We start from the raw sequence: 27,688 nt of genomic DNA on the forward strand, positions 1-27,688 counted from the left end.
TTAAACATATCTTGTATGCTTGCAGAATTATACTTTATTACAATTGTATTCCAATAACTAAAGAACAACAAACTACTTGTACCCCGCTTAATCCATACCAGGTGGAGCTGGCTCCGGACGTTCCACATCCTTTTCCTGTTTGATTATCACAGGCATATGGGTAGCCGTCGGAACTTCTTCGTTGAAGTTAGCCTATCGAAAAGAATGAAACGTTTCATGTTAAAATACTATAATTGAGACTATCCCTGGCAAGTGATACTTACAACGACCTGAAGTTCTGTCCTCTCGGCAGGTGTATGCTGCGAAATACCTAACAAAACGTCCATGCGATCTTGCGAGACGTGACCAATCTGATGCTCCATGATCTCACGGGCATGTTCCAACATCGGTTCCCGGAACTCAGGACAAATGTTCAGCGCATCTTGCAGCTGGGGAGCTGGCAGCTGAATCAAGATTCCCAAACTTTGCGGTGTCAACCGTTGGGCACACTTGAGGAAACCATCCCAGACAACCTTTTGCTTCCAGACTTGTTTCATTATGAGACGCTGCAACAAGTTGGTCACAAACCCGGCCAACCTCGGGTGAAGCGTCAGAGATTGAATAACGGTTCGCATCAGGAGCGTTGGTAGAGGTGTGATTTCCACCAATTGGAGAATTACGCTACCGAGAACGTCGTGTGTGTAAGTTTCCTTTTCTGCCAAGCAAAGTGATGTGGCTTTCACTACCCATTTCAGCTCGACTTTGCTGGTGTCCATGGTATGAAGGGCCACAAGCAGTTCCGCCGGAGTAATCGGCAGATTTGAACTACTGTACTCAGCTCCCACGCCTAGTAATCGATTGAACACTTCTTTAACAACGACCGGATTCAGTTTGATAAGTTTCGGTAAAGCGGACAAAATTTCCTTCTTGGTAAGACCGTTTATAACGGGGATCAGTAGACGAACATCAGACACTTTGGTTTGATGCAAATTCCGGACTCGGTTTACGAGTTCCTGTGTTGGAATGGCTGAAATTAAATTAGGAATATTGATTGTAAAATTGAATTATATTGAATACGTATTCCCAAGCGTAACTTACATTTTTCCGTTAAAATATAAATGATTCTAGTAATGATGGTTTCGGAGCCCTTCGGGCAATTCTCGATAAGCTTAAGAAGCTCTTCGCTCTCGGCGCCAATTTTGCGCACCGGCGCCTCGATGGCTCTCAACATTGCGCGCTTCATGTCGGATGTAGCCTTGGTATAAACGTCCGACAGTCTGTGAATCATCTCCTGATTGTAGACTAGAATTTCCAAAAACAGACCCAAACAAGTTTTGGCTAACTCATCGGTCCACATTCTTGGCAATTCCGCGCGACCCAGCTCAAAGGCGAACACTTCTTCTGGTGGATTTTCTAGTTCCAGGTATCCAAGCCACTGCAATGCTCGCTTCTCCATTTCATCGGTCATTATACGATGCGTTGAATAAATGTGCAATAAATAGTGGATAGCTTTTTCGCGAATGATGCAATTTTCGTAGACGGAATATTTGAAGAGAATATCTAGATAAACTTTTTCTTTCGGTGGTCTTCTGATGAGTAAATCTTTTGTTATCTGCATACCGCAGTCTGCCAGTTCTTCGAGCTGACACATGTGATTCAACAAACTAATCACTTCATCCGGAATCAAAGGTGCTTCCAGATAGATGCTTTTCAGTAAGGATTCTTTTTCGCGCAAATCCTGTCGTTCCATAATGTTGGTTAACAGATTCAACACCAACTGGGTGTAAGGAAAATCTGGTTTCATTTCCGACTTGATGTAGGTATGTCGAGTGTAGCCCTGTAGAAGACTGTACTCTTCGAATATCCACGAGAAAGCCAAATCCATACGCTTCTTGACGTCTTCGTAGATGAACTCCAGAATCACGTCCCGCACCGATGGCATAAAACAAGAACCGAACACGGTTATAATACGCCTACGTTTGAAAGCGGCTCCTCCAATGAGAGCTTGCTTCTCCGCCTTCAATATTCTCCTTACAGCATCGAGCAGGAACTTGTGTTTCAAATTGTTTGGTTGTGGCTTCGTTATATCCTGCAGACCAAAAGCTTTAACTCTTTGTTTCAGTTTTGGTTCACCGCCCTTGACACGTTCCAGCGTTTCACGAAGTTTTCTAGTGTTTTCTGCACGCTTTCGTTCTTCTTCGGGAAGCTTATCTAGCTCGACGTCATCCAGATCGACTTCATCATCGGCTAAGCTTTCTGCATCCAAGTCTCGACGACGACCTACAGAAAAAAGAGAACAATGATAAAATGCTTGAAAATTCTGGTTCGAATAAAGCATATTAATGAACTTTTATATATTCAATGATTTTCATGGCAGAAAAATTTAATGCGGTTTGTGGATGCTCAGTTGGGGCTGGATTATCCACTGCAGTTTTTGTCGATTTTTACGTGGTGCGTGTATTTTTATGGGCATTGCTAATTTACGGCTCAAACAAGTGTGTCCGTTTATGTTATATAGTGTTCATTGTTAAAGGAGCGACGGATTACCGAGGAGTTTCAAAAAAGAAATTTGATGAGTTTGTTCTGATCAGCAGCGCATGATCACAATGTGTAGGTAAATATTAAACATTTGTCAGCCAGAACGTCTACCAAACGTATACCTCATGGCACTACCCTTTCCATAAACATTCCACAACATCCTTTAACACCTATGAGAGGTCGTAGAGTTCTCTGCATCTTTCTTAAGTATAGTTGTTCAGTCAATCATCCTTTCCCATTCCCCAGCTTTCGCAAGGCCGTAGCCAGGACAGCTCTCGATTATTGGAAGATGTGTCAATCTTGTCTAAGAGTTAAAGATTATTATTATTATTATAGCTTTATTAAGGAGATTTTCAGCCCTAGGCTGGTTCATCTCCGTCGTTAAAGATTAGTCACAAATTTCTTACTTTGATAACGGACGGGATGGAGGCATCCCTCATATAATGGTTCAACTTATGTTTTTTTTTTCTTAAGGTCAATATTATTGCCGTTTGATCAAAGTTTACAAAATTTTACAAATACAATAGCCATAACTTAAAAAGTTGAAGAACCAATTTCATGGTACGTAAAGAAAAGTTGTCATAAGTCATAACGGTAATTTTCCACTGCTCCTAATAGCTCAAACTTTTCAGAGACTCATTCAAAAATTACTCTGCTGATTCTTCCAGAAATTCCTTAATTCAGTCCTCAAAAAAATTCTTCAAAGTTTTCTCCAGGTTCATCGATCAATGAAGCGCTCCGTGAATTTTCCTACGATTTTCTCTCACGACTCCTTTGCGACTCCTTCTTCTTGGCATTACGCGCTCAATGGGACAGAGCCTGCTTCGCAGCTTAGTGTTCAATGAGCACTTCCACAGTTATTAATTGAGAGCATTCTTTGCCAAAGTTGCCACCGGGAATGGAAACCAGACACCTTCAACATGACTTTGCTTTGTAGCCGCGGACTCTAACCACTCGGCTAAGGAAGGTCCCATTTATTTTTGTGTTACTATTCCTCCGTCAAATTTTGAACCTTCACCTATATGCACGAGGATTTTTGGTCTTTCTAATATTTAGGTACTTCTTCTAGTATATTTAGGAACCGTAATCCGGGGGCAAATTGATCACTTTTTCACAACTTTCCGTCATGATTTCCTTTGGAATAAAAAAATGACAAATTTATTTCGGTAAAATCAGTACTTCATCGATCTCTATCAGTTTATGTAATCGATTTTTCATGAAATAAAATTTAACATATCATAATTAGTTTCAAATCAGAAAATTGAAAATGACACATTGGGGCGAAATTGATCACTATATATAAAGCATATTTTAGAAAGTAAAATTTCCCTATCTACTAAATTTGGGTCTCCTCGATCTGAAAATGATGTCAAAATTCTTACAACTTGTGTATATAATCAATTTCAACTTATGTATGCAAAATTAAACTTTGTAAATCTGCATAATACGCCTAAATGTATGCAATTTCCCTTGAAATAAGCACTTAATTCAACAAAAAGCGGTTTTACGAGCAAAAAACTATTTTTGTCATGCTGAACGATTTCAACAATGAGTTCAGCAGTTCACACTGAAGCTAACACAACATTTTTAACATTCAAAATTTACATACAGGCTTAGCACCAGCGGTTTGTTTAGTGCCGATATGTCCAACAGTATTGCTAACACATTCAAAAACTGTGAATATTTCTATGCGAAACTGACCTAAGAATAAATGAAATAGTTTAAAACCATCATTAGACATCTATAAACTAGAAAATATGGAATGTCCGTGATGGCAACGGAGTATTAAGCATCCTTGAAAGGAAATGCAATTTGGTACTGACCTGATGAAATTCACCCCATTGATCAATTTGCCCCCGAATTACGGTACTATTAACTGCCCCTTTGTACTTTCAGTTTTTCGTTTTTTTCTCTAATGCTTTCTGGTGTTTTGTACCTTGCGATATTTCTGCTTTCTGGTATTTTCAACCATATTTCGGGAAATTTCGCCTTGTAAATCATTATTTATGATTTCTCCGCGTTGTGGAGCATTCAAAACACAATTAACTTTTGAATGGTGGTGAAGATTTTGATTCCGCAACATGAATAATTTAACAAATAGAAATGGGTGGACTTTTCATGATTCGTATTCCGCTTCCTTACTTTTGCCTCATACTTCGGACACAATGATTCAAATTCCGGGCAGCTAATGAAAATCATAAAAGAAAAAGTCAATTCTTCAATTCAAGGTAGTTAGACATTATAAATTTTCATAGATATGTAGGGAAAATGCATATTAAAACAAGCTTCGAAAAGAAGAACTTTTATTTGGTCATTTCACATAACCATATTAAACACTGAGTGGCCATTTGGCATGATTGCCGTTTGGTACAGCCGAATGCCGAATGCGAAAAATGGCAACTTTGGCAAAGAAAACTCTCAGTTAATAACCTTGGAAATACTCATAAGAACACTGAGCTGAGAAGCAGGCTCTGTCCCAGTGAAGACATTAATACCAAGAAGAAGGAGTTTTTTTTAATATTCCAAATCGATGTAGCGCAGAATTGAAGTGTTAATAGCGAAGTAATTAATTAATTAATTCAATACATTTCATATGTTATGTGTTTTGGCATTTCTCCATAAATAAGAAGTTACAGGGTAACACAAACTATAGATGATTTTTCATCGAATTCCCTATGCTGAACTGGACAGAGTTTAAATCTGCAAATAGAACATGCAACGAATTCTTATCCAAATTAAGGAACAAATTTTTTACTGATTGTTGAAAGAGTTCCTTGAATAATCAATATTTAAAACTCCAGTAAACATTTCAACTTATTTAAAAAAAAAGATTTGTTGGGATTACTTTAGAAGAAAAGTATGTCAGAGATCCCTCCTGGTTATCCACCGAAAATTGCTCTAGAAAGTTAGGTAGCAATGCGTTAAACTGATCTGGCGGAAATATAGGTTTCAACCAAATTATTCAAACACGTTACCTATCAAATTCTGTCCACAATTTGTTCTTTATCTTTCTTTACCTAACATTAACCTTGACAAACAAATATCAGACATTAATTTTTGCATGGTGTTTTGTAGAAAAAAACGCCAGGAATCCCTACCTTTCTTGAATTTCAGATGTCAAGATTAAAAATAATGTTTGTCTTTCACATAACGAAAATTCTCACGACTTGCTGTTTTAGGTAAATAACATAATAATTGCTTTATCTTCATATCATGGAAATAGTGGCTTTTGTGATCGATTTTGTGAAAATAGTAACTTTAGAGACTTTTTTTTAATGAAATTTATGACTTTTTAGTGTCAAAAATAATGACCATGTATGTCACTAAAAACTGACTTGCTATCAGCAATGTGTTAATATGCCAAATTATCATTAATTCAAATGGCTTACGTCCTTATGCCAAACGACTTAATCCATTTGGGGTAGCCTCGTTTCAAATGTAAATGGATTACTTAAGCGCAACAACTATTGACCTCCTGGTGACCAATTCCATCATCGATCCGTACGTCTAAGACTCATTACGGAAGCTCCATCTCCGATCACAAGATTGTTTATCTTATTGCCGACATCCGAGTACCAGCAGCACCCCAAACAGTAAAAGTCCGCAACATGCGAAGAATTGATGTGGTTCGACTGCAGGTGGTCTTTCAAACGACAGATCTTCAGGAAATCTTCGACGCAAACGATGTCAACCGGAAGGTCGAACTGACAACTGCAAAATTACAGTCCCTACTAGACGCTCATGCTCCTGAGCGAGTTATCCAAGTGCGGGATAAACGAACACCTTGGATCACCCGAGATATTGAGCAAGCCATCGCTGTGAGAGATCTTGCTTTTGCGTTATACGTCCGTAATCCCAACCGATCCAGAGACAGCAATCAGTGGCGAGAATATGAACGTGCCCGTGATCGAATGAAGTCGCTGATTAATAGTGCCAAAAAGCAGTATGGCGATACACATTTTTCAGCTGACCTTCCTGCCAAAAAGCTATGGAGTAATATGCGTAGAGAAGGAGTACATATCAGGGCGAAGAAAACAGATTCCTCCAACGACTTCGACGCGCATCAACTTAACCGTTTTTTCACTGAAGGACACCTAACACTGCAAAACAGTGGTGTCACTCCAACAGCGCCAACAACTCGAGAAGCTGCACTAGCCATCGTTCAAGAAGAGCTACGTTTCCAACCCACCAGTATAGAGGAAGTTGCCAAACACATGTTTGAGATAAGTTCAAATGCAACAGGATGTGACAATCTCCCAATCTCCTTCGTGAAGATGCTGAGCCCATTCATACTACCATTATTGACTCATATCTTCAATACGATCATTGCTGACAAAACTTTCCCATCTTCCTGGAAAAAAGCAGTAGTAACACCGATCCCCAAATCGCCCAACCCTACGTCTCACAAAGATTTCCGCCCCATCAGTGTTCTTCTATCATTCTCGAAGATCCTTGAAAAGATTTTGCTGGCGCAGATCTCCCATCATCTCACAGTGATTTATTTCATCGATTTCACGATCAAAATAGAATAACTTCAAAACTATTGGTTCTAGATGCTTGGTGTCTTCGATGAAGTTTCTTGATATTAAAAGGCGCTTCTTTTGGTATTAGGGGTAAGATGATCAATTCACCCACAAGTGAGATAAAATAAATATTTTTTCTAAAAATAATGTTAGAGATTTCAAGTCTTCGGCAAAGTTGTAGAGTATGTAATTACAAACAACTTTGCCGAAGACGCAAAATTTCTATATATTCGCGGTAATGAGATATGGGGCATTTTGTCTTCGACACCCCTTAAAACTTGTTTTTTGTACATAACTTTTCGATAGAATTTTTCACATTTTTCAAATCTTTTACAAAGTTGTTTGGATCGATAAAATACACATTTTTGCTAAACACGAAAAACTCGTATCTCTTATCGTTAAAAAGTTATAAACAAATTTTGGTCCACTTTCACCTTAAAAATCTCCATTCTACGCAAAATGACGCAGCTAGTTTCATGGCAACTTCAAGTTCTAACTTTCTACTTTTGCATACAGGTAATAACTTTTGGAAACAAATGGTTTTTTCAGTGTTTTTCACAGATGATACACTCCCGTGCAAATGTTTGGGATCACCCACTAAAATACATGAACAATTGTTTTGTCCACATCTCTGTGATTACACGTCCAATTGAAACTCTCTACAGCGCATTTGAAAGCCAATGATTTATTCTCACTTCGTAAGTATTTTCCCGGAAACAGTTTCTGAATTTTGTATACTAAATTTTTACTTAAAGTTGTGACATTTTTCAAAAAAACACACTGGAAAAACATAGCCATTTTCCTCAGAATTGGATCGATAAAAATAGAAAAATCAATGTATCATGAATTTTAATCTTATATTCTTTGAAGAGCTACTCAATATCAATGAAACAGTAATTCAAGTCATCGTGCGAAAGTTTGGGTTCACCCCTCAGTATGATGCTTATCGTGCAAAAGTTTGGGATCACCTGAGCCGCTCGCAAATCATTTTTGTCAATATCTCTACCATTTTTCAACCAATTTCAATAGTTCATAACTTTTTCAAACCAAAATAATGGCGCGTTCATGATTGGCATGAGATTTCGATTTCGTGAATCGAATTCACGACTCCCTGATCTCTAGTTAGGGCGCGTTACCCCTACGCCACTAGAGGAGTCACGGAAGCAGAAGTTAACCTGAATTCGATTTCAGCTCAATAATCACGTGGTCCTTTTCCGCAAATTGCACCTCTTTCGGAAGAATTAGATGCCCAACCAAACACAACGCTTTCTATATATATCGAATGCCTAGCCCAAGAGCGCATTATTTTTAGGTGGAAAGTTCATCGTCCTTCATCAGACTGCATTGTAAAATTTGACGAAAATCGATTGAACTGAAGTGTACTAATCCGAACAGAAAATCGAAGGAAAGAAATTGATCAATGCAATTATGCCTTAGTAAATGCTAAATATGAAATGTCAGGAAAACAAGATCGATAATTGGTTCAAAAACAAGACTGGTGAAAAGGTATTGGGGCAATATAAACACTTTCTTGGAATTTAGTGAATGTTTATTGTTCTTCTTTTTGGAATCACTTCCTTACAAACTAAGAGCTTTGTGTGCTAAAGTTATTATTTTTTTAATGCATTTGTATTAGGGATAATATAATATCTTCAAGGCATCGATACTTTTATATAAAAAAAGTGTCATAGAAAAGTATCGATACCTACAAAATATCTAATAGGTAGAGGAGCTGATCTCAAATCGGTGCAAGCCGAACTTTGTCACCTCATTCAATTCGTCTGATCTCACCCGATTTACAGAATAAGCACAATTTCCTCAACGGCACAAATATACAAATTAGCGGGAAACGTACCATTTGGAGCCGGCCGTTCGATAGGTCAAACTATTTTTTGTGCTTTCATAGTATTGAATGGTTAGCTTCCACCGTAAATTCTGCTATTTACCTGAAGTAATCAACACCGTCAACAATGTCATAAGTTTACCTAAGGAATGTATCGATACCTACTCGAATTATTTGAGTAGTTTTTATTATGAAGGAAACATAGAACTAAAACGATTACGATAGATATTTTTAAAAATCGCATTGATGATTTATTCATAAAATAAAAATACTTTTGAGTCAAAATTCTTGATAAACTTTCGTGAATAAAACATGAGTTTTCAAAGGCTGCTACTACTCATTCGATTCAAGTAATTTCATTCAATACCTTTTTGAATTAAAACTATCGAGTATTTATTCGCATTTACTTGAATTGATTCATCCCTACATGTGACAGGAACGGTGATACTCTATTTCTAAAACAAAAAAACCATGGATCGACGGAAAATCGAACCCAGACACCTAAGTATGACTTCGCTTTGCAGCTGTGGACTTAACATAGACTAAGAAAGGCCCTGCAAACATTTCATTCAAAATTTATTAATTCCATTTCTTGAATCTTGGTAGTAGAATTCACTTTCGAGAATCTAAAACTAAATTAATAACTACACACAGCCAAATTTCTGACCCGGAAACCTACACAACTAGTTAACTAGGGCTAAAAGTGTCACTAAAAAAATAATTAAAGTGGTATTGCAAACAAACGCATAATGCTTCAATATTCCTTGCGTTATGAAAATGGTACAACAGTGAGAACTGGTACATGTTATACATTGAGCATGAGCATGAGCATTGATGACCGTACAATTCGTAGTTGCTACTCCGTGATTAACCAGAACTAGCGGAATTGCACAGGGAACCAATAGATGGGACTTGGGTCTAGTTTTCCATCCTCAATGTACACGTTCCGAAAGTTCTGTTTTCAGGGTTAATAACGGCGCCGGCCACGTCCTTACGGTCATCGAGGAAGGGAGGGATTGTTAGTGTAACATCCGTTGTTACAAGAGACCGAGTATACCTCTGCATCTCCACAGATGTTACGGGAAGGAAATGTTTTAGTGGGAAGGGATCGACAATTGCACAGCTCAGGATTCACTTTGGTAAGTGATGCGATCTATGCAATCGTATTCACACACATATATACATATACTAAAATAAACATATACGCAACAATGTCACCTCATTATGTGGAAGACTGGTGAGACCTTTTCAATTTTAACATGTGTCACCGCACAGTATAGAGGACTGGTGAACCAATTCAACACATACACACTTATTCACACATACGCACACTAATACGTGCACACACACTACACACATACAAATACACACTCACACATTCAACACACACATGGGCAGCAGGGACAGGAGTCCAGGGGCTTGACGAACCCCCCCTCTGCGAGTCGGGTGGGAGCTTAGGAAGCATTTCTTAAGCGAAAAAACTCCATGCATCCGTATGGATTACCACCTTTTGGCACTTCTCTCGAGAAGTGACCGAGCTCCTCCCAGTTAGCTCAAGCAGAGGATGCCTAGGATGTGGTGGGGGTTCAACAGTGGGCTCTGTTGGATCTCTGCAAAAAGCCACATATCCGCAAGCAACTCCGTACAAGCGGCCTGGCACCGCTTTCAAAGTGCCTTAGCCCAACCATTGGAGTGCCAACCGGCACATCAGGATCGATGCCAGTAACATCCTGATTATGGTATACTGGTGAAGGCGTTCAACAACGGACAAGCTACGGATCACGGATTGGATGGCGTTATTGGGCTGACAGTCGGGCCATTCTGCTCCCTGATTAAGGAAGGGTGACACCGACCTGAAACGGCGAGTGGGCTCATGGTTCGATTGCCTCCGTCCCGTTAAAACCTTGGCAGGCCTCCGGATACGTTCGAAATCTGTCCATCAGTTCTGATGAGTACGTAGGTTCGGATGGAACATTCCCGATCTACGCCGATCTGGCACTGTACCCGGCCCCCATAAGGGTCCGTGTCAACCCTCGCATGGCCTCAATGCTTGCAGGTATAGTTGCTTGCAGGTACAGATAACCATGGGATCGTGAAGGCGACTACGTACGGCAGATGGAGATAGCGGCTCGGAGGGGGGACCCTGAAGAATGGAAGTAAGCGTAATTGAAGTTGAGGATGAAGTGACAAATCCGTTTGTCAAGAGTGGATTGGTGAGGACACCGCCGCCGCAAACCCAGCAGGTGCAAAAGCAGCCCACGAACGAGCAGCAGGCTCAGCAGCAGGGTCAGCAGCAGTATAGCGTGTGGACGAAACCACCACAACCACCGAGGGTAGAGACAGCGAAAAAGTTGGTGGACGAGCTGCACGAGTATGTGGATAAGAGAAGTAACGTGCACAAAGACATCAAGGCGTTGGTGATTAAGCTCCAAGGCGCTCTTGGTTCAGCTGTAAAGGAGTGGAAAAACGTAGTGCAGAGAGCAGAAGCAGGGGAGAAGGAGTTGTTAGCGGTTAAAACTGCCTTAGAGGCATGTCGCGCAGCGGAAATGCGAAGGGCAGAAGCCGACACAGCTACGAGGAAGGTCAACGCGGCGAGAAGTATCCCCCCAGGGGTGCAGTCCACGCCCTTCTTTACACCGAAGAGGCCAAGGGCATCGCCTGGAGATGTCAGACCAGGTGGTCCCAAGAGACACAAGGATGTCCGTATCACTGGAGCTAAACCGCCACCAGAAGCAACCGACGTGGTAAACAGCCACACTGAATGGCAGGTCGTTGGCAAAAAGAATAGAAAGAAGGAGAAAGCGAGCAAGAAAAAACCGCCCGAAAAACGTAAGGTCGTCAGGACGAGGAATAAGAGCGAGGCTCTCATCGTCAAAGCGAGTGACGACTCGTACGCCGAAGTTCTACGCGCTATGCGGATGAACCCGGATCTTAAGGAGCTAGGGGAAGACGTGCAAAAGGTCAGGCGCACTCGTAATGGAGAGATGCTCTTTGAGCTGAAAAGAGATCCCAAGGCAGGCAGCATCTCGTACAAGGAGCTTACCGAGAAAGCTCTCGGAAACAAGGTGGAAGTAAGAGCCTTGTGCCCGGAAGCGACTCTCCTGTGTAAAGATCTGGACGAGATTACCACGGAGGAGGAAGTAAAATTAGCCCTGAAGGAGCAATGCGAGCTAGGAGAGGTCCAGATGACCATCCGTATCAGGAATGGGCCTGATGGCACGAAGGTAGCATCAATTAAGCTGCCAGTAGATGCAGCTAATAAAGCGTTGAGAGTGGAGAAAGTATGTGTGGGCTGGTCTGTGTGCCCGCTGAGCGTTTCTCAGCAACCGGACGTGTGCTTCAAGTGTCTGGGCTTTGGTCACTTCGCACGGAATTGCCAAGGGCCGGATAGGAGCAAACTATGCAGAAGGTGTGGCGAGGAAGGTCACAAGGCAAAGGATTGCTCGAAGCCTCCGAAATGCCTAATTTGCGCTGCTACGGGGGATAACGAACACCCTACAGGCGGTAGCAGATGCCCAGCCTCCAAACGAGCGAGAGCAACGAAGTCCCAGTGGAGGTAGTGCAAATCAACCTCAACCACTGTGATACGGCACAACATCTTCTGCGGCAATCTGTTGCGGAACATAGATGCGATGTTGCGATAATTTCGGAGCCATACCAAATTCCACCCGGAGATGGAAACTGGATATCAGACGGAACCAAAACTGCAGCGATATTGACAGTGGGAAAATACCCCATTCAAGAAGTGGTGCACTGCGCAGATGAAGGATTCGTTATAGCCAAAATCAACGGTGTCTTCATCTGTAGTTGTTATGCACCTCCACGATGGACGATCGAACAGTTCAACCGGATGTTGGACAAACTGACGGAAGAGCTAACCGACCGAAGACCAGTGGTAGTAGCTGGAGACTTCAATGCTTGGGCGGTCGAATGGGGCAGCCGCCTCACGAACCCAAGGGGGAGCAGCCTTCTGGAGGCCCTAGCTAAGTTGAACGTCGATCTCGCCAATGACGGTACCACCACCACCTACCGTAAGGATGGTCGAGAGTCTATCATCGATGTCACTTTCTGCAGCCCAGGAATGATACGTGATATGAACTGGAGAGTATGCGAGGATTACACCCACAGCGACCACCAAGCGATTCGGTACCGCTTTGGGCGCTGTTTGCAGATGGAATCGAGTGGAGCCCAGATATACGAGCGGAGGTGGAAAACAGAGATTTTTAACAAGGACGTGTTCGTGGAAGCGATGAGGCGTGAGAATAACTTAGTAAACCTAAGCGCAGAGGAGTTGACTGCAGCCCTATCGCGGGCGTGCGATGCAACTATGCCGAGGATGGGGAAACCTAGAAACTGTCGACGACCAGCCTACTGGTGGAATTCGACGATCGGTGACCTACGCGCACATTGCTTCCAAGCTAGGAGGAGGATGCAGAGGGCTAGCAACAACGTCGAAAGAGAAGAAAGAAGATTGCCCTATAGGGCGGCAAGGGCCGCACTCAACAAGGCAATCAAGCTCAGCAAGAAAGCGTGCCTGGAAGAGCTCTACCGCAATGCCAACGAAAACCCGTGGGGGAATGCCTACAAAGTGGCCATGGCAAAGATGAAAGGTCCAGCAATACCACCCGACAGATGTCCGGAGAAAATGAAGGTTATTATCGAAACTCTTTTTCCGACGCACGAGCCTACGGTCTGGCCACCTACACCGTACGATGAACAGGATGTACACGACGAAGAGACCCGTGTAACGAACGAGGAACTGGTCGTGGTATCGAAAGCCTTACCAGTGAAGAAGGCACCGGGTCCGGACGGGATTCCAAACTTGGCCCTTAAAACGGCAATCCAGGAGAATCCAGACATGTTCAGGACTACACTGCAAAAATGTATGGAGGACGGAAACTTTCCCGACATTTGGAAGCGACAAAAGCTGGTGCTGCTACCAAAGCCAGGTAAGCCGCCCGGCGATCCTTCTGCATATAGGCCGATATGCTTGTTGGATACTGTCGGAAAACTGTTGGAGAGAGTGATTCTTAACAGGCTTACGAAGTATACGGAGAACGAGAACGGTCTATCGAACATGCAGTATGGATTCCGGAAAGGTAGATCTACGATAGATGCCATCCGAATGGTAGTGGAAACCATGGAGACGGCACAGAAGCAGCAGAGGAGAGGGAACCGATATTGTGCGGTTGTCACTCTTGACGTTAAAAACGCTTTCAACAGCGCCAGCTGGGTAGCAATTGCCGACTCGTTGCACAGGTTGAGGGTGCCTAAGTATCTATGTCAGATTCTGAAAAGCTATTTTCAGAACCGGACACTGATATATGAAACAGATGCCGGGATCAGAAATCTGTTGGTTACGGCGGGCGTTCCACAGGGATCCATCTTGGGTCCCACCCTTTGGAATGTCATGTACGATGAAGTGCTGAAGCTGAACCTGCCCAGAGGAGTCAAGATTGTCGGTTTTGCGGACGATGTAGTGCTTGTAGTGATCGGCGAATCACGGGAAGAGGTGGAGGTACTGGCAACGGAGGCGATAGATGCCGTGGAAAATTGGATGCGAGAGAAGAAGCTAGCGTTGGCCCATCAAAAGACTGAATTGGTTATGATCAGTAACCGGAAGGCAGTACAAAATGTGAGCATCATGGTCGGTGAGTGTATCATAAACTCGAAGCGAGAAGTGAAACACCTGGGCGTGATGTTGGACGACCGTTTGAATTTCAACAGTCACGTCGACTACGTCTGCAATAAGGCGACAAAGGTGATATCGGCCTTATCCCGAATTATGCCTAACAATTCTGCGATTACCAGTAGCAAGAGGAGGCTACTGGCGAGCGTGTCAACGTCGATCATCCGGTATGCAGCTCCAGCGTGGTCGGCGGCACTGAAGACAGGACGAAATCGTGCCCAGTTGAACCGTACGTTTAGGCTGATGGCAATGCGTGTAGCGAGTGCGTATCGAACGATATCATCGCACGCCGTGCACGTAATAGCCGGAATGATTCCTATCTGCCTTCTACTGGAGGAGGATAGCGAGTGCTACAGGGATCGAGCCACAGGGAGAGGCCGGAACAGAGCGAGAGCCAACACGCTTAGTAAATGGCAGCAGCAATGGAACAACGCGGAGAAGGGCAGGTGGACTTACCGACTGATTCCAAACGTGTCGATATGGACCACTAGAGCGCACGGCGAGATTAATTTTCAACTGACGCAATTCCTGTCTGGTCATGGCTGCTTTAAGCAGTACTTGCACAGGTTCGGCCACGCAAGGTCACCGTTGTGCCCTGAATGCCGAGACATAGAAGAAACACCAGAGCACGTAGTCTTTACTTGCCCACGGTTTGCACAGCAGCGAAGCGAAATGACTGCCATCGTCGGAGACGACGTGAACGTGGAAAATATCGTCCTAAAGATGTGTAGTAATGAAGATAAGTGGAACGCGGTGAACCGATCTGTTGTTCAGATTATGTCAACACTACAGCGGACATGGCGAGAGGAGCAGCGTCAGATGACGTAGGCAGCCCTGCCGAACGAAGAAGGGCGCCGGACTGTTTTCGACACTCTAAAAGAGCGGACGAAGGGAAAGTGATACTGCTCGGTTCCGGGAGATATTCCTTTGCCGGGGAACTCTCCGCCGGAGTAGGCTAGATCCACCGCCGGGGACTAGCTGAGTAGACGCGACGTAGCACCGGTCCCGGGTCGTAGGAGCACCAGTGAACCGGAAGTTAGCCTCCACCGGAATCGCTGGACTGACTCCGGCACCCTACCGGTCGGCCCGTAAAAAATTGAAGAGCAGCAGTAGCAGCAGCAGAAGAAGAATCGGTATCGGAAGAACTTCCATCGCCGGGGAATTCTTCGTCGGTGTAGGCTAGGTTCACCGCCGGGGACTAGTTGAGTAGACGTGTCATAGCGACGGTTGAGGGTCGTCGGGGCACCAGTGAACCGGAAGCTAGGCTCCACCGGAATCGCTGGACTGACTTCGGCACCCCTCCGGTCGGCTCGTATCGTAGAAGTAGAAGAATCGGTGTCGGGAGAAATTCCACCGCCGGGGAACTCTCCGTCGGTGTAGATTAAGTCCACCGTCGGGGACTGGTCGAGTAGAATACGTCGGAACGCTGGTTTTGAATAGTCGGGGCGCCTACGAACCGGAAGTTATGCTCAACCGGAATCGTTGGACCGACCTCGGCATCTTACCAGCTGAACTATGGAAAGGAGATGGTCGCCGTAACCGTACGAGTGCGAGCTTTGTATGAGCTCAGAGTGGTGCACAAACTGGAGCCGAAGGGCTCAGAATGTTGCATGTAGGTACTAACAAATTGACGGGTCGCCAAAGGGCGAAAATAGGTATTAACAAATTACTAACGAGTGGAGCCGAAGGGCTCAGCATGAGGCACGTCGTTGAACGGTTTTAAAACTGCTAACAGGAGCCGAAGGGCTCAGGAGCCGAAGGGCTCAGCATGTAGAATAACAAATTGAAGTGGTGCGCTCAGCACGTTGTCCTCCCCTTCGAAGTAATACCGGAAGGTAGTTCCGGAGGGTGATGGTGATGGTACTAAACCTAGGAGAGTGTTTTTAGTGGGGAAGGCACTAAGTGGATCCCACACCGCGCCAAAAATTACACTGGCATGAGCATGAACATATACAGGCCAGTCTATGAAGATTTTTAAACTCCTAGTTGCATGAAAAAAAAAAAAAAAACATTCAACACACACGCGCGCTCGCACCCAACCTAGTGCTGGAGCTATAGCCAGCAACGTGACTAACATAATTACCTGAGAGAATCATTTCTCTCAGTGTATTATTCGTTTCCAATTATGCTAATGGTCACTCATTCTCTAACATAATCGGTGACTAGCAAGTATATAGAGAATACGTATTATCTATCTATCTGTTGTCACTTATACTAGTTAAACGTGCTTCAGTTCAGTCTTGGCAGTTTTTCGTCACGCTGTGGTTTTGAGTTGTGTTGTCAGTTTTTTCGCGGTTTTCGAGTCAAGCCAATAATTTTGGTTAAAATTTCACAATGGAGCACGTATTGGAAAAAAATGGCGATCGATTTTGGCTGATGGTTATTCCAGGTGATGGAAATTGCTTGTTTGGGTCGATCGTTCATCAAATCTACGGTATGACCCCTGCGCATCCATTGTTCAAGAGAGAACTGGTACATGTTATACATTGTATTGAAACCAAAGAATGTTTGTATTAAACATATCATCAAAGCTTTATAAAGTTTGAAAAATATACCTAACAATTTGATTTCACTGAAGTTGTGTCTCAAGGTCATAATTGTCCAGTATTCTTACTTGCTCCGATGTACCTTAACAAGAAAATTGTAGTTAACAGGGAGGGTTTAAAACTTAAAATTTTAAATTAACGATATATCATCTGTGAGAAACACTGAAAAAAAAAACCATTTGTTTCCAAAAGTTGTTACCTGTATGCAAAATAAGAAAGTTAGAACTTGAAATTGCCATGAAACTAGCTGCATCATTTTGCATAGAATGAAGATTTTTAAGGTGAAAGTGGACTAAAATTTGTTTATAACTTTTTAACGATAAGAGATACAAGATTTTCGTGTTCAGCAAAAATGTGTATTTTATCGATCCAAACTTTGTAGAAGATTTGAAAAAAGTGAAAAATTCTATTGAAAAGTTATGTACAAAAAACAAGTTTTAAGGGGTGTCGATGACAAAATGCTCCATATCTCATTACCACGAATATATAGAAATTTTGCGTCTTCGGCAAAGTTGTTTGTAATTACATACTCTACAACTTTGCCGAAGACTTGAAATTTCTAACTTAATTTTTAGAAAAAATATTTTTTTTATCTCCCTTGTGGGTGAATTGATCATCTTACCCCTAATACCAAAAGAAGCGCCTTTTAATATCAAGAAACTTCATCGAAGACACCAAGCATCTAGAACCAAAAGTTTTGAAGTTATTCTATTTTGATCGTGAAATCGATGAAATAAATCACTGTGCATCTGGACAACTCCAACCCTCACCTCATGGCCTCGCATCAATCAGGCTACAGACGCGGTTATAGCACCACAACTTCACTGGCAGAAGTGACACATAATATCTATGCTAATCTTGACAATCACCACTGCACAGTGATGGTACTAGTTGATTTCTCGTTAGCCTTCAACTGCGTTAAGCATGGACTCATCCTAAGGAAACTTAGCCAAGAATTCGGGTTTTCTGCAGCGGCCTGCGACCTGATCTCGTCATTTTTGATTCAGCGGAGTCAAGTAGTAAAGCATGGGGATACTACTTCTACAGAAATGCGGTTGACTGACGGAACACCTCAGGGCTCGTGTTTGAGCGCCCTGTTATTCAGCCTGTTCATCAATAGCCTGCCGAATGATCTCAACTGTAAGTACCAACTCTATGCCGATGACCTCCAGGTTTACATTTCGGGATCTATCGATCAGGTTAACAGGCTGGTTGACATCATTAACCAGAACCTGAGATCGATCGAAGCCTGGACCCAACGCAATATGCTGACGCCAAACCCTAAGAAAACCCAAGCAATCGTGTTTAGCAAGGAGGGAGACGTCATCCCACAAAATCGTATAGTATTTTGTGGAGAATCCATTCAACTTTTGGCTAAGGTTACTAACCTGGGACTTATTATGGACAACAGACTCAACTGGACACATCAAGTAAACGATGTAGTGAAAAAGGTCTATGGCACCCTGCGGACCTTTCGTCGTTTTCGAAGTGTACTATCGCTACCCACACGAAAAAAACTTGTCCAAGCTGTCATCGTACCACTGTATACGTACTGCGACGTGGTATACTATCCAGCATTAACAGAAGCGCTAAAGGAGCAATTACACCAAAGTTTCAAATCAGCCGTACGATTCGTCTACAATCTTCGCCGACGTGACACCACAGCTGACATCCGTCATACGATTCTAGGCAGAAATCTTCTAGACAATTATAGACTGCGCGTCTGCTGCTTCCTACGGCGCGGATACCTTCGAGAGCTACCCCAATACTTACTACAGCACCTCCAACCAGGAATAAACAACCGAGCACGCTCCTTCGTCTTGCCACACCATACACTGAAATGAATTTTATTGTAGAAACTACTGAATCCATGGTAAAATTAAGAACTGCACCAACGATTTTCAACCGACTACATTAATCTGTTAACTCTACCATAACATAGTCAACAAGAGAATGTATTCTGTTTATTTAACCAGAGTTGTAGTATTTATGACTAGAAATATTCTAGATTTGACAAGTTTGGCATTGTACTTTTCACTATACTGCGTTGTACGGTGGGTGTCACGGGTTGAAATACAATGCTTTGTAGTCGAGGCTACTATGGACATAGTCACATTTACTACACTGCTCAGTGATTTTTACCAGATTATAGTAAACTTAACAGAATTTTGTAGTCGGTTGAAAATCGTTGGTGCTGTTCTTAATTCTACTATGGATTCGGTAGATTATACAACAAAATTTGTTTGCGTGTACGACTGACAGTAGGAAAAGTGTGCTTATCAGCGGAGCTTCAACATGGAATCATTTCTCGCGGAACATTACTAAAGGGCCTATCTAACATTGAGAGGCTCTCTTTGTTTACTTTCTCTTTCATTAATAACTGAGTCACATTAATCTCTTCTGTTGCGTTTTTTGTATGAAACGCTAGTCAAGGAAATTAGCTTTCGATCTATAGTGAAAAACTTCCCAAAATCTTTAGTGTTCCACTGTTATAATCGAAAGAGAACGAGAGAGGAGAGAATCTCTCATTTGTACATAGGTCCTTTAGTAATGTTACGCGAGATTTGCCTTTAGCCCTTAGGCAACAATCGACGCTTGCAGCGTTTAAGAGAGACTTCACGTAGATTTATGGAACTAGAAATCTTACTTGTAATTGTACTGATTCCCTTTTAAATTCTCTAGACAACACCTAATTTTTTCGATTACTTTAAATTTCCTTTAAACCTTTCCTTGACCTGATCAAAAGTTTTTAACTAACAGGCTCACGTTGAATGAATGAATAAATTACAAATTACTTATTTTCACCTTAATCGACCCTCGGAATCCAAAGATGCCATCATAGTGCCGACTTGTGCCACTACTCACGTTTTCAACGACACAAAACTGAAGAAATAGTAGGCAAACATTCCTGATCTTCTTATTTTAAGCTTTCTGCTAGTGTACAAAGCCAAAATAAGAAGTGCAGTGTTGTTGGATGTTTTCTTCGCAAGATTAGTGCCTTTAAAGTTTTAGTGCAATCTTGAAAGTTGGATTCCAAACTGTTTCACCTTAACAATGTCGGAAAATGAGTGGGCACGGGATGCCTTCGACCTTTTAAAATTATGCCTTTCAGGTTTCTGTCTACTAAAAATGCTGCTTCTTGACATTCCTTGTGAAATTATGCCTTGTTTCACAGCCTTTTAATGCAATCTTTTAAACTTAAATTTGTTAAAGTATTCGTTCAATTTGTGATTGATGATATGACGCTGATAAAATGTAGGTCTTCTTGTTAATATACTGCTTCGCGACTAAAAATGGGTGAACCAACGTGCAAAGTTTGATTTTTGATTAACTTCACCGTGTCGCGAGTCGCTTCGCTATGCGCATCTATGCTCTCCGCCGTGTGCATTAAGGTGAAACATCTCGAAATCCAAAGATGGCCGGCAGAATGGCCGACTTGTACCCCTACTCATGTTTTCAAGGGCACAAAACTGGAGAAATAGTTGGCAAACGTTTCTGATCTTCTTATTTTAAGCTTTCTGCTAGTGCACAAAGCCAAAATAAAAAGTACATTGTTGTTGGATGCTTTCATTGCGAGATTTGTGCGTTTGAAGTTTCAGTGCAATCTTAAAAGTTGATTCCAAACTGTTTCACCTTAAGTGCACTATTGAGAAACGAGTTGCGATGCGGCGCAAACTTCGCACGCGGGCTAATCAAGTTTTCAACGCGAAGCAGTATATTTGATGCACATATCTCGCATAAACTATGACTTCCCCCGTAAAAGCCATTAGTAACCAAGTATGTAGCTTGTTGTTATTGAGCAACAGAATGAATTTACACGGTATTTGGCAATGCTACGATGAATAGAAAACCCTCCTCTATATCCCAGTGGTGATAGTTTTTAGCTTGGTTCATTCATTTGCTTAAAACAATGAGCTACACACTTGATAACCAATGGCTTTTAGGGTGAGATCACAAGTTATGCGAGATATGGATAAACAATACTCCTCGATGTAGTGCAGGGAAACGTGTATTTGTCTTAAGGATTCCGCAGAAACGTTGTCATTGATTTGTATATTGCATTGGTAGACATCGCGTCCATAGAAGTCCCGTTTCAATTTTGGATTTCAAGGATTATTCATACACACTTAATTCAGAATGCCGAATCTCGGCTAATTTTAACCGAGATCCGCACAGCCGAGTACCGTTTTGACTCATATTCCGAACACTTAAGGCCAACAGTTACTTCAAATGCATCTGATTGGCATAAATTGGCTGATATTTGTGTAAATTTTAATTTCTACGCAAAGTCTAACTGTTAGCTGTTGGGTGTACCGATAATAATGTTGATTTAATTAGTTTTAGTATTGTTTTTACCTAAAAGTATGGAACAACATTTTGCTTCAAATGCCGAACACTGTGTTCATTCTGTCTCATATTCCGAACACCTTGATTCAAATTCCGAACAGAACGAATAAATCGTATTCAAATGAATAATGTCGCAAATAAATGTATCTGAGCTTGTTCTACTGGTCTCAAACTAGCGAATGATCACTACTTCCGCGGTATAAATGATATTGGAGATGTTAAAATTGAATTGCAATTGACTGCCATTTCCTTGTTATTTGGTGACATATTTCAGCGAAACATTTCAACCAAATCGCCATACAAAAACCGAGTGTTCGGAATATGAGTCTGTTCGGAATTTGAGACAAAACGGTAGTCGGCAAACAAATATCCTGGGATCTCAGCAAATAAAAGCCGAGTATCAGTAAATCGTGCTTCGTTGCTAAGCAACCGAACAATTTGTTAGCTGAGTCTCGGCTAAATTCGGGAAACCGAGATTCGCACAGCCGAGCTCGTGAAAAAAATCTAAGTGTGTATAGTTAGTTAACATCTGAACAGATAGTACTGAATCAACAATTTCAATACTCGGTTCGTGGCCGCAGCTCTCCATTATCGGTTCTGCCCCACAATCGCCAAATCGCTGTGCACTTGATCTGCCCACCTAGCTCGCTGCGCTCCATGCCTTCTTCTACCAACCGGATTCAAAGCGAACACCATCTTCACAGGGTTGTTGTCAGGCATTCTTGCAACATGCCCTGCCCATTGTATCCTGTCAGCTGCCTGCCACCTTCTGGATACTGGGTTTGCCGTAGGGTTGGCTGAACTCATGATTCATTTTTCGCCGTCACAAACCATTTTCCTGCACACCGCCAAAGATCGTCCTAAGCATCTAACGTTCGAACACTTCAAGCAGGGTTGGGAAAAAATCTGAAATTCACTCTACAGTAGCCAAGCAAAGCCAATCACAGTCAGCGAAGCCAGTGAAACTCACGCCCATCGCTGCTGTAGGCAATATGCCTTGAAAATAGCAAAACATCCGTTGCTAAGGGCAACCCAAAACTACTGTAGAAAAATGTTCTATTTCCCGCTGCATTTCCCGCATTTAGAGCCTTCAATGACACTCATGATTTAGAAAATTCGTGCACTCAACATAGGCTACTTGATGAGTTTTTGAACTACTGTAATGGGAAAGCCACATGATTTTCGCGAAAATTCAAGCCTACTACTATTACCATTCCCAGCACTGACTCCAAGTGCTTGCAGGTTCTCCTCGAGCATTGTCCACGTTTCATGCCCATTGATACACCGGTCTTATAAGCGTCTTGTACATGTTACACTTGGTGCGGGGATGAATCTTTCTTGACCACAGCTTCTTGATGGAGACCATAGTAGGCCGAACGTATCCTCGTCTATCATAACACTGCTACCTAGGCGAGCCCTGTCGCGCTCGTCTCCACCTGCGTAACATGTACTATGTCTTGGACGCATTCACCACCAGTCCAACTTTTGCAGCCTCGTGTTTCAGGCGGGTCTATAGATCTGCCCTCTTCAAATGTTCGGCCGACAATGTCCATATCATCCGCGAAGCAAACAAATTGACTGGATCTCGTGAAAATCATACCCAGGCTGCTAAGCCGGCTCTCACCTTCTAGCGCGATATTGAACAACAGGCACGAAAGTCCATCATTTAATCGTAGTCCCCGGCGAGATTAAAACGAACTGGAATGTTCGCCTGAAATCTACACACAATTTTGCCCACCTTCCATCGTTGCTCTTATCAGTCTTGTGAGCTTCCCGGGAAAGCTGTTCTCTACACGGTCTATACTATCATTTTTCGCCTTGAAATCGATGCGTTGGAACCTGGTAATCACGACATTTTTGGAGTATTCGCCATAAGCTCTGGTCCGTTGTCGATTAGCCGTCAATGAAGCCGGTTTGATAACTTCCCACAAACTCGTTTACTACAGGTTACAGACGATGGAAGATGATCCGGCATAACACTTTGTAGGCCGCGTTTAGGATCGCTCGGAAAATTTCACAATCTAACTTGTCGCCTTTCTTCCACGTGGGCCCGCGCTCTCCGCGCCATTCAAATGTTCATCGAAATGCTACTTCCGTCCGTCAAGATGTTCCCATCCTTATCCCTGCATATCTCGACTCGCGGCACGGAGTCATTGTGGGATGGTTTGAGCTTCTGATAGAATTTCCGTGTTTCTTGAGACCGACACAGCTGTTCCATCTCTTCGCACTCCGTCTCCTCCAGGCGGCGTTTTTTCCCGAAAGAGGCGTGTCTATATTTAGAGGATTGTGTTGATATTGCTTTCTTCCAAAAATATTATTCCATTTTTTTTTTCAGTATGTTAATCTGCACATAGGAGAAGTAGTTTATTGGAAAAATCCCATTGGAATCATTAAAAAGGCTATTTGATGGCTATTTTGATAGTTATTTTAATTGGAGCGGTTTTCGCCACAGACGAATCCGGTACTTCCACATATTTATCTGATGTTTTGAGAATGTATAAAATAAGGCAACAATTGTTCAATGTCCAGATATCTTACAAATGAATTATTTCATCTGTTTTGTTCAATTCAAATAACTAAAATCTTTGCTCGACAAAAATTTTACTATTTCTTTAGTTTTCCACACACAACTGTTCGTCCTCCATTTTTCAATACCTGGAGGTTTCTTTGAAAGCCTGCAAAACGTCATACAACAAACACATCGCTATTACAAATAGATCGAATAAAAAAACACCTGAATCAAACTCACCCTGGATAATACTTCTCTCCTCGTCGTCACTGATCTTCGGTCTCATGGGGGGTTCCTTGGTCATGGCAGATGACCCCGGACCAACGCGCACATCGGTCATCTGTTGAGCGAACACCTGCGCAATTTTCTGAATCTGTTGCGGAACAGTCGTGCTTAGTGGCATCGGAGTGTAACTTTGCAAAAACTGCTGCGGCACTTCCGGTGGCACTTTGGTCAGATTATTCAGCACCAGCTGTGTGACGACTTCTAGTTTCTTAAGATTATCGGCCAGGAATTGTTCGTTCAGAACGTTTGACCTAGCCTTCTGTTCATTTAGTTCATCGTAGTCGATTTCCATTTGGCGTGGTTCCGAGGAGACTGCTGCGGCAGCGGCTGCCGATCTTTCCTTCTCGCGGCGCATGTGTTCGCCAAGTTTAGCTTTCTTAGCTGCCAGTTGGGACGTCATGGAGCTTTCGCGCGCTCTTTTGGCCCGACGTTGCTGTTCGCGTTTGTCCAGCTTGGGAATTGCTCGGCCAATTTCGCTGTTCGAGGCGCCCAGGTCCTGAAGTATCTGGACGATGGCGGTTTGATGTTCGTAACAAGCTGGGTGCTTCAGGAGGTTCAGGAACTCCATTTTTAATTTCTTACGCACAGAGCTAACCTGAGAATTCGAAAGGGTTGGTGGCAAGTTAGAGTGAAGATTCGATAGGGCTTCCACCACTTGATTCATCATGGAGGGACGCATCTTTGCTATGATGCAGAGTGTACCCGTACAAGCAATCAGATTCACCAGAGAAATGTAGGAAGCTGCATGGAACTGGAGGAGCAACTCAAAAATGTGACCAGCTTCGTCTTCCAGTTTTCGTCGCCGAGCAATCTTCAGCGTCAACGGAATATTCTCCAACGAGAAGTCGTTCTCCCGCTTCATACTGTCTTCGTCCGGATAGGTCTGGAGGATCACAACTCCTTCCAAAAATTTGATGGCATTTGTCCGAATTCCGTCGTTATCGTTGTCTATCATGTCCAAAATCGACGCCTTGATCAGGCATAATGTATTCCAGGCTTGTTCCACTTCCTCCGTAATATCCGACAGGGAACAAATCCATTGCAATGCTTGCTTGTAGATCGCCCCACACCCTTGAATAACTCGTTTCGTTACACTCGGGGCCGTGTCTCGGAGCAGGGCAAACAATATATGAACCACTTTCGGAAGATGGCTAATGTTCGTCTTGCAAACGTCCTCGATAAATCCGGCCACCGATTTTCGAACCTCCTGGTTGGAATCATGGGCAAAAGCAAGAATGTTATCCAAGAACTCCAGCATCAGGTCCGTATCCGAGTGGATAATCAGTTCCTGCACCTTGGCAATGATTTCACACTTCTGGGTTGTATTCGCAGTCAGGGATTCGTTCAGCGCTTCGATGATCTGCAAAAAGTGAGGTTATGATTGTTACGAAGCTCAGAAGAATCAGGAAGGATATAATGATAAATGTACATAAAACAAACCTTCATGCGGGCGGAAGCAGTCTTTTCGTCCATAAAGAGCGAAGCCGTTTCCTGGCTGAAGCTGGAGCTACGGAAGAAATCCATCTTTGCTGCTGGGTATTTGCGCTATCCGTTTCCGATCGTTCAAAGCCGATTTCACTGAGGATTCCAAACAAGAACGATTTCCGATAGTAAAGTTTCACTTCCGATCGATGTCGCACTGAATCTATTTCATTTTTGAACCATTAATGAATGAATTAATGAAAAATTAGCGGAAAAATTGCGACAAAATGTAGTAAAGTAATGCCAAGCCAACTTGCGAAATTTGACAATCCAGAAACCAAAACAAACCGAAGAACGGGCGGCGAGCGAGCGTTACGAATTGAGGCGTTACGCATTATGCATATGGTGGGCGTAAAAACAGTGTTGCCAAATTCCTTAGACAGGAACAAATTTCGAAACCTTAAACAGACTCAAGTCAGAAAAGTCAACAAACTTTACCTTACGCTCAGGCAAATGGACTATCGATAAACATAGGAACCCCTTATGAAAATTAGCCACAAGAAATCGAATTGAAATTCATAAATTTGCCTTATTAAACCAGAATTGGAAAACAAAAAATGTTTATGCGGCAACCTGGAATCTAACCAAGAACCTCGTGTAACTTGACATCGATAGGCCCGAGCGTACAACACGCGCCTATCGACGCCTTGATGTGAGGTGATGCTAAAACGATACATGAAGCGTTCGTCACAGACAAACAGACGTCACACTCTCATCGCTGTCCATCGACCAACTTTTTAACGATCGATTCGAATATCTGGTAGGTGGTCAATCGACCACCCGCAGCGCTCGCGTCGTTTTTGTTCGTGTTTGACGTTTACACACTACCGCCACCTGTTGGTCCATCGGCCAACTACAGTGTTTTTAGCATTGGGCGTATATGTTTTTGCGACTATGATTTTGATCGCAATTTGTTCTAAGTGTTACGTCTGTTTCTCTGTGCGTTCGTATTGCAATAATCGTTCCACCTTTCATAAGGCAAAATGTATGAAATTCGACAGTCCAGTTCGCTGCGTGTATCAATCCACAAGCTCAACCCGCTTAAATCTAGCAACTTTAACGGTGCGCGACTAAACTAAATTACATTGCGCAGCATCATTACGCTGATCCGTACCGGGCGCTGCTAACCGGGGTAGCAAAAAGACAGCGCTGCTTTCGGGAAGCATCGGGTGAGCAAATTTAGTTGCGCGATAGTAGCGCTGCTATTCGATTTTAATTTAAGCATACAGTGGGAGTTCTGAGATTCTGGTGGGAAGTTTGAAAATATGATGCGCATAAAGTGGAAATTATGAAATTTTGGGAATTCTAGTAAAATTTCAAGATTTTGATAAGAATACTAGGAATCTAATTTAATTATTGGAAATCCGGGAGAAATTTTTGAAATATTCGATTTCTTGAAAGAATTTGTCTTTCATTTGAATTTCACCTCGAATCTTTGGGATTTCAACCGGAATCCTTGAGATTCCAACTGGAATTCTCGGGATTCCAACCGGAATTCTTGGTATTCGAACCAGATTCCAGCTGAAATCCTCGGGATTCCGACTGGAATCCTCGGGATTCCGACTGGAATCCTTGGGATTCCGACTGGAATCCATGGGATTCCGACTGGAATCCATGGGATTCCGACTGGAATCCATGGGATTCCGACTGGAATCCTTGGGATTCCGACAGGATTCTAGTCGGAATCCCAAGGATTCCAGTCGGAATCCCAAGGATTCCAGTCGGAATCCCAAGGATTCCAGTCGGAATCCCAGGGAATCCCAAGGATTCCAGTCGGAATCCCAAGGATTCCAGTCGGAATCCCAAGGATTCCAGTCGGAATCCCAAGGATTCCAGTCGGAATCCCAAGGATTCCAGTCGGAATCCCAAGGATTCCAGTCGGAATCCCAAGGATTCCAGTCGGAATCCCAAGGATTCCAGTCGGAATCCCAAGGATTCCAGTCGGAA

At 42.9% G+C, this 27,688-nt stretch overlaps 1 protein-coding gene across 1 annotated transcript; it reads right to left on the reverse strand.

The window, feature by feature from the left end:
- On the reverse strand, positions 1-26,025 carry LOC5580150 (symplekin). Its single transcript, XM_021848754.1, has 5 exons — positions 25,700-26,025; positions 24,215-25,619; positions 1,078-2,259; positions 264-1,006; positions 1-192 (listed from the first exon to the last, which is right to left on the reverse strand). The coding sequence occupies exons 1-5, from the start codon at positions 25,781-25,783 to the stop codon at positions 88-90; spliced, it is 3,519 nt and encodes a 1,172-aa protein (XP_021704446.1). The 5' UTR covers positions 25,784-26,025; the 3' UTR covers positions 1-87.
- Positions 26,026-27,688: the final 1,663 nt, after the last annotated feature.

Source organism: Aedes aegypti, chromosome 3 (genome assembly GCF_002204515.2).
Source record: "Aedes aegypti strain LVP_AGWG chromosome 3, AaegL5.0 Primary Assembly, whole genome shotgun sequence".
In the NCBI taxonomy this organism is placed as follows: Eukaryota; Metazoa; Arthropoda; class Insecta; order Diptera; family Culicidae; genus Aedes; species Aedes aegypti.

What these genes read in the sequence shown, in the direction of transcription:
- LOC5580150 (XM_021848754.1), bottom strand. Translation starts at nt 25,783, where the DNA reads ATGGATTTCTTCCGTAGCTCCAGCTTCAGCCAGGAAACGGCTTCGCTC. An exon ending in GGAGAGAAGTATTATCCAGG is followed by an intron (nt 2,260 to 24,214) that starts GTGAGTTTGATT and finishes TTTTTTCTGTAG; the next exon opens with GTCGTCGTCGAGACTTGGAT. An exon ending in GGACAGAACTTCAGGTCGTT is followed by an intron (nt 193 to 263) that starts GTAAGTATCACT and finishes TCTTTTCGATAG; the next exon opens with GCTAACTTCAACGAAGAAGT.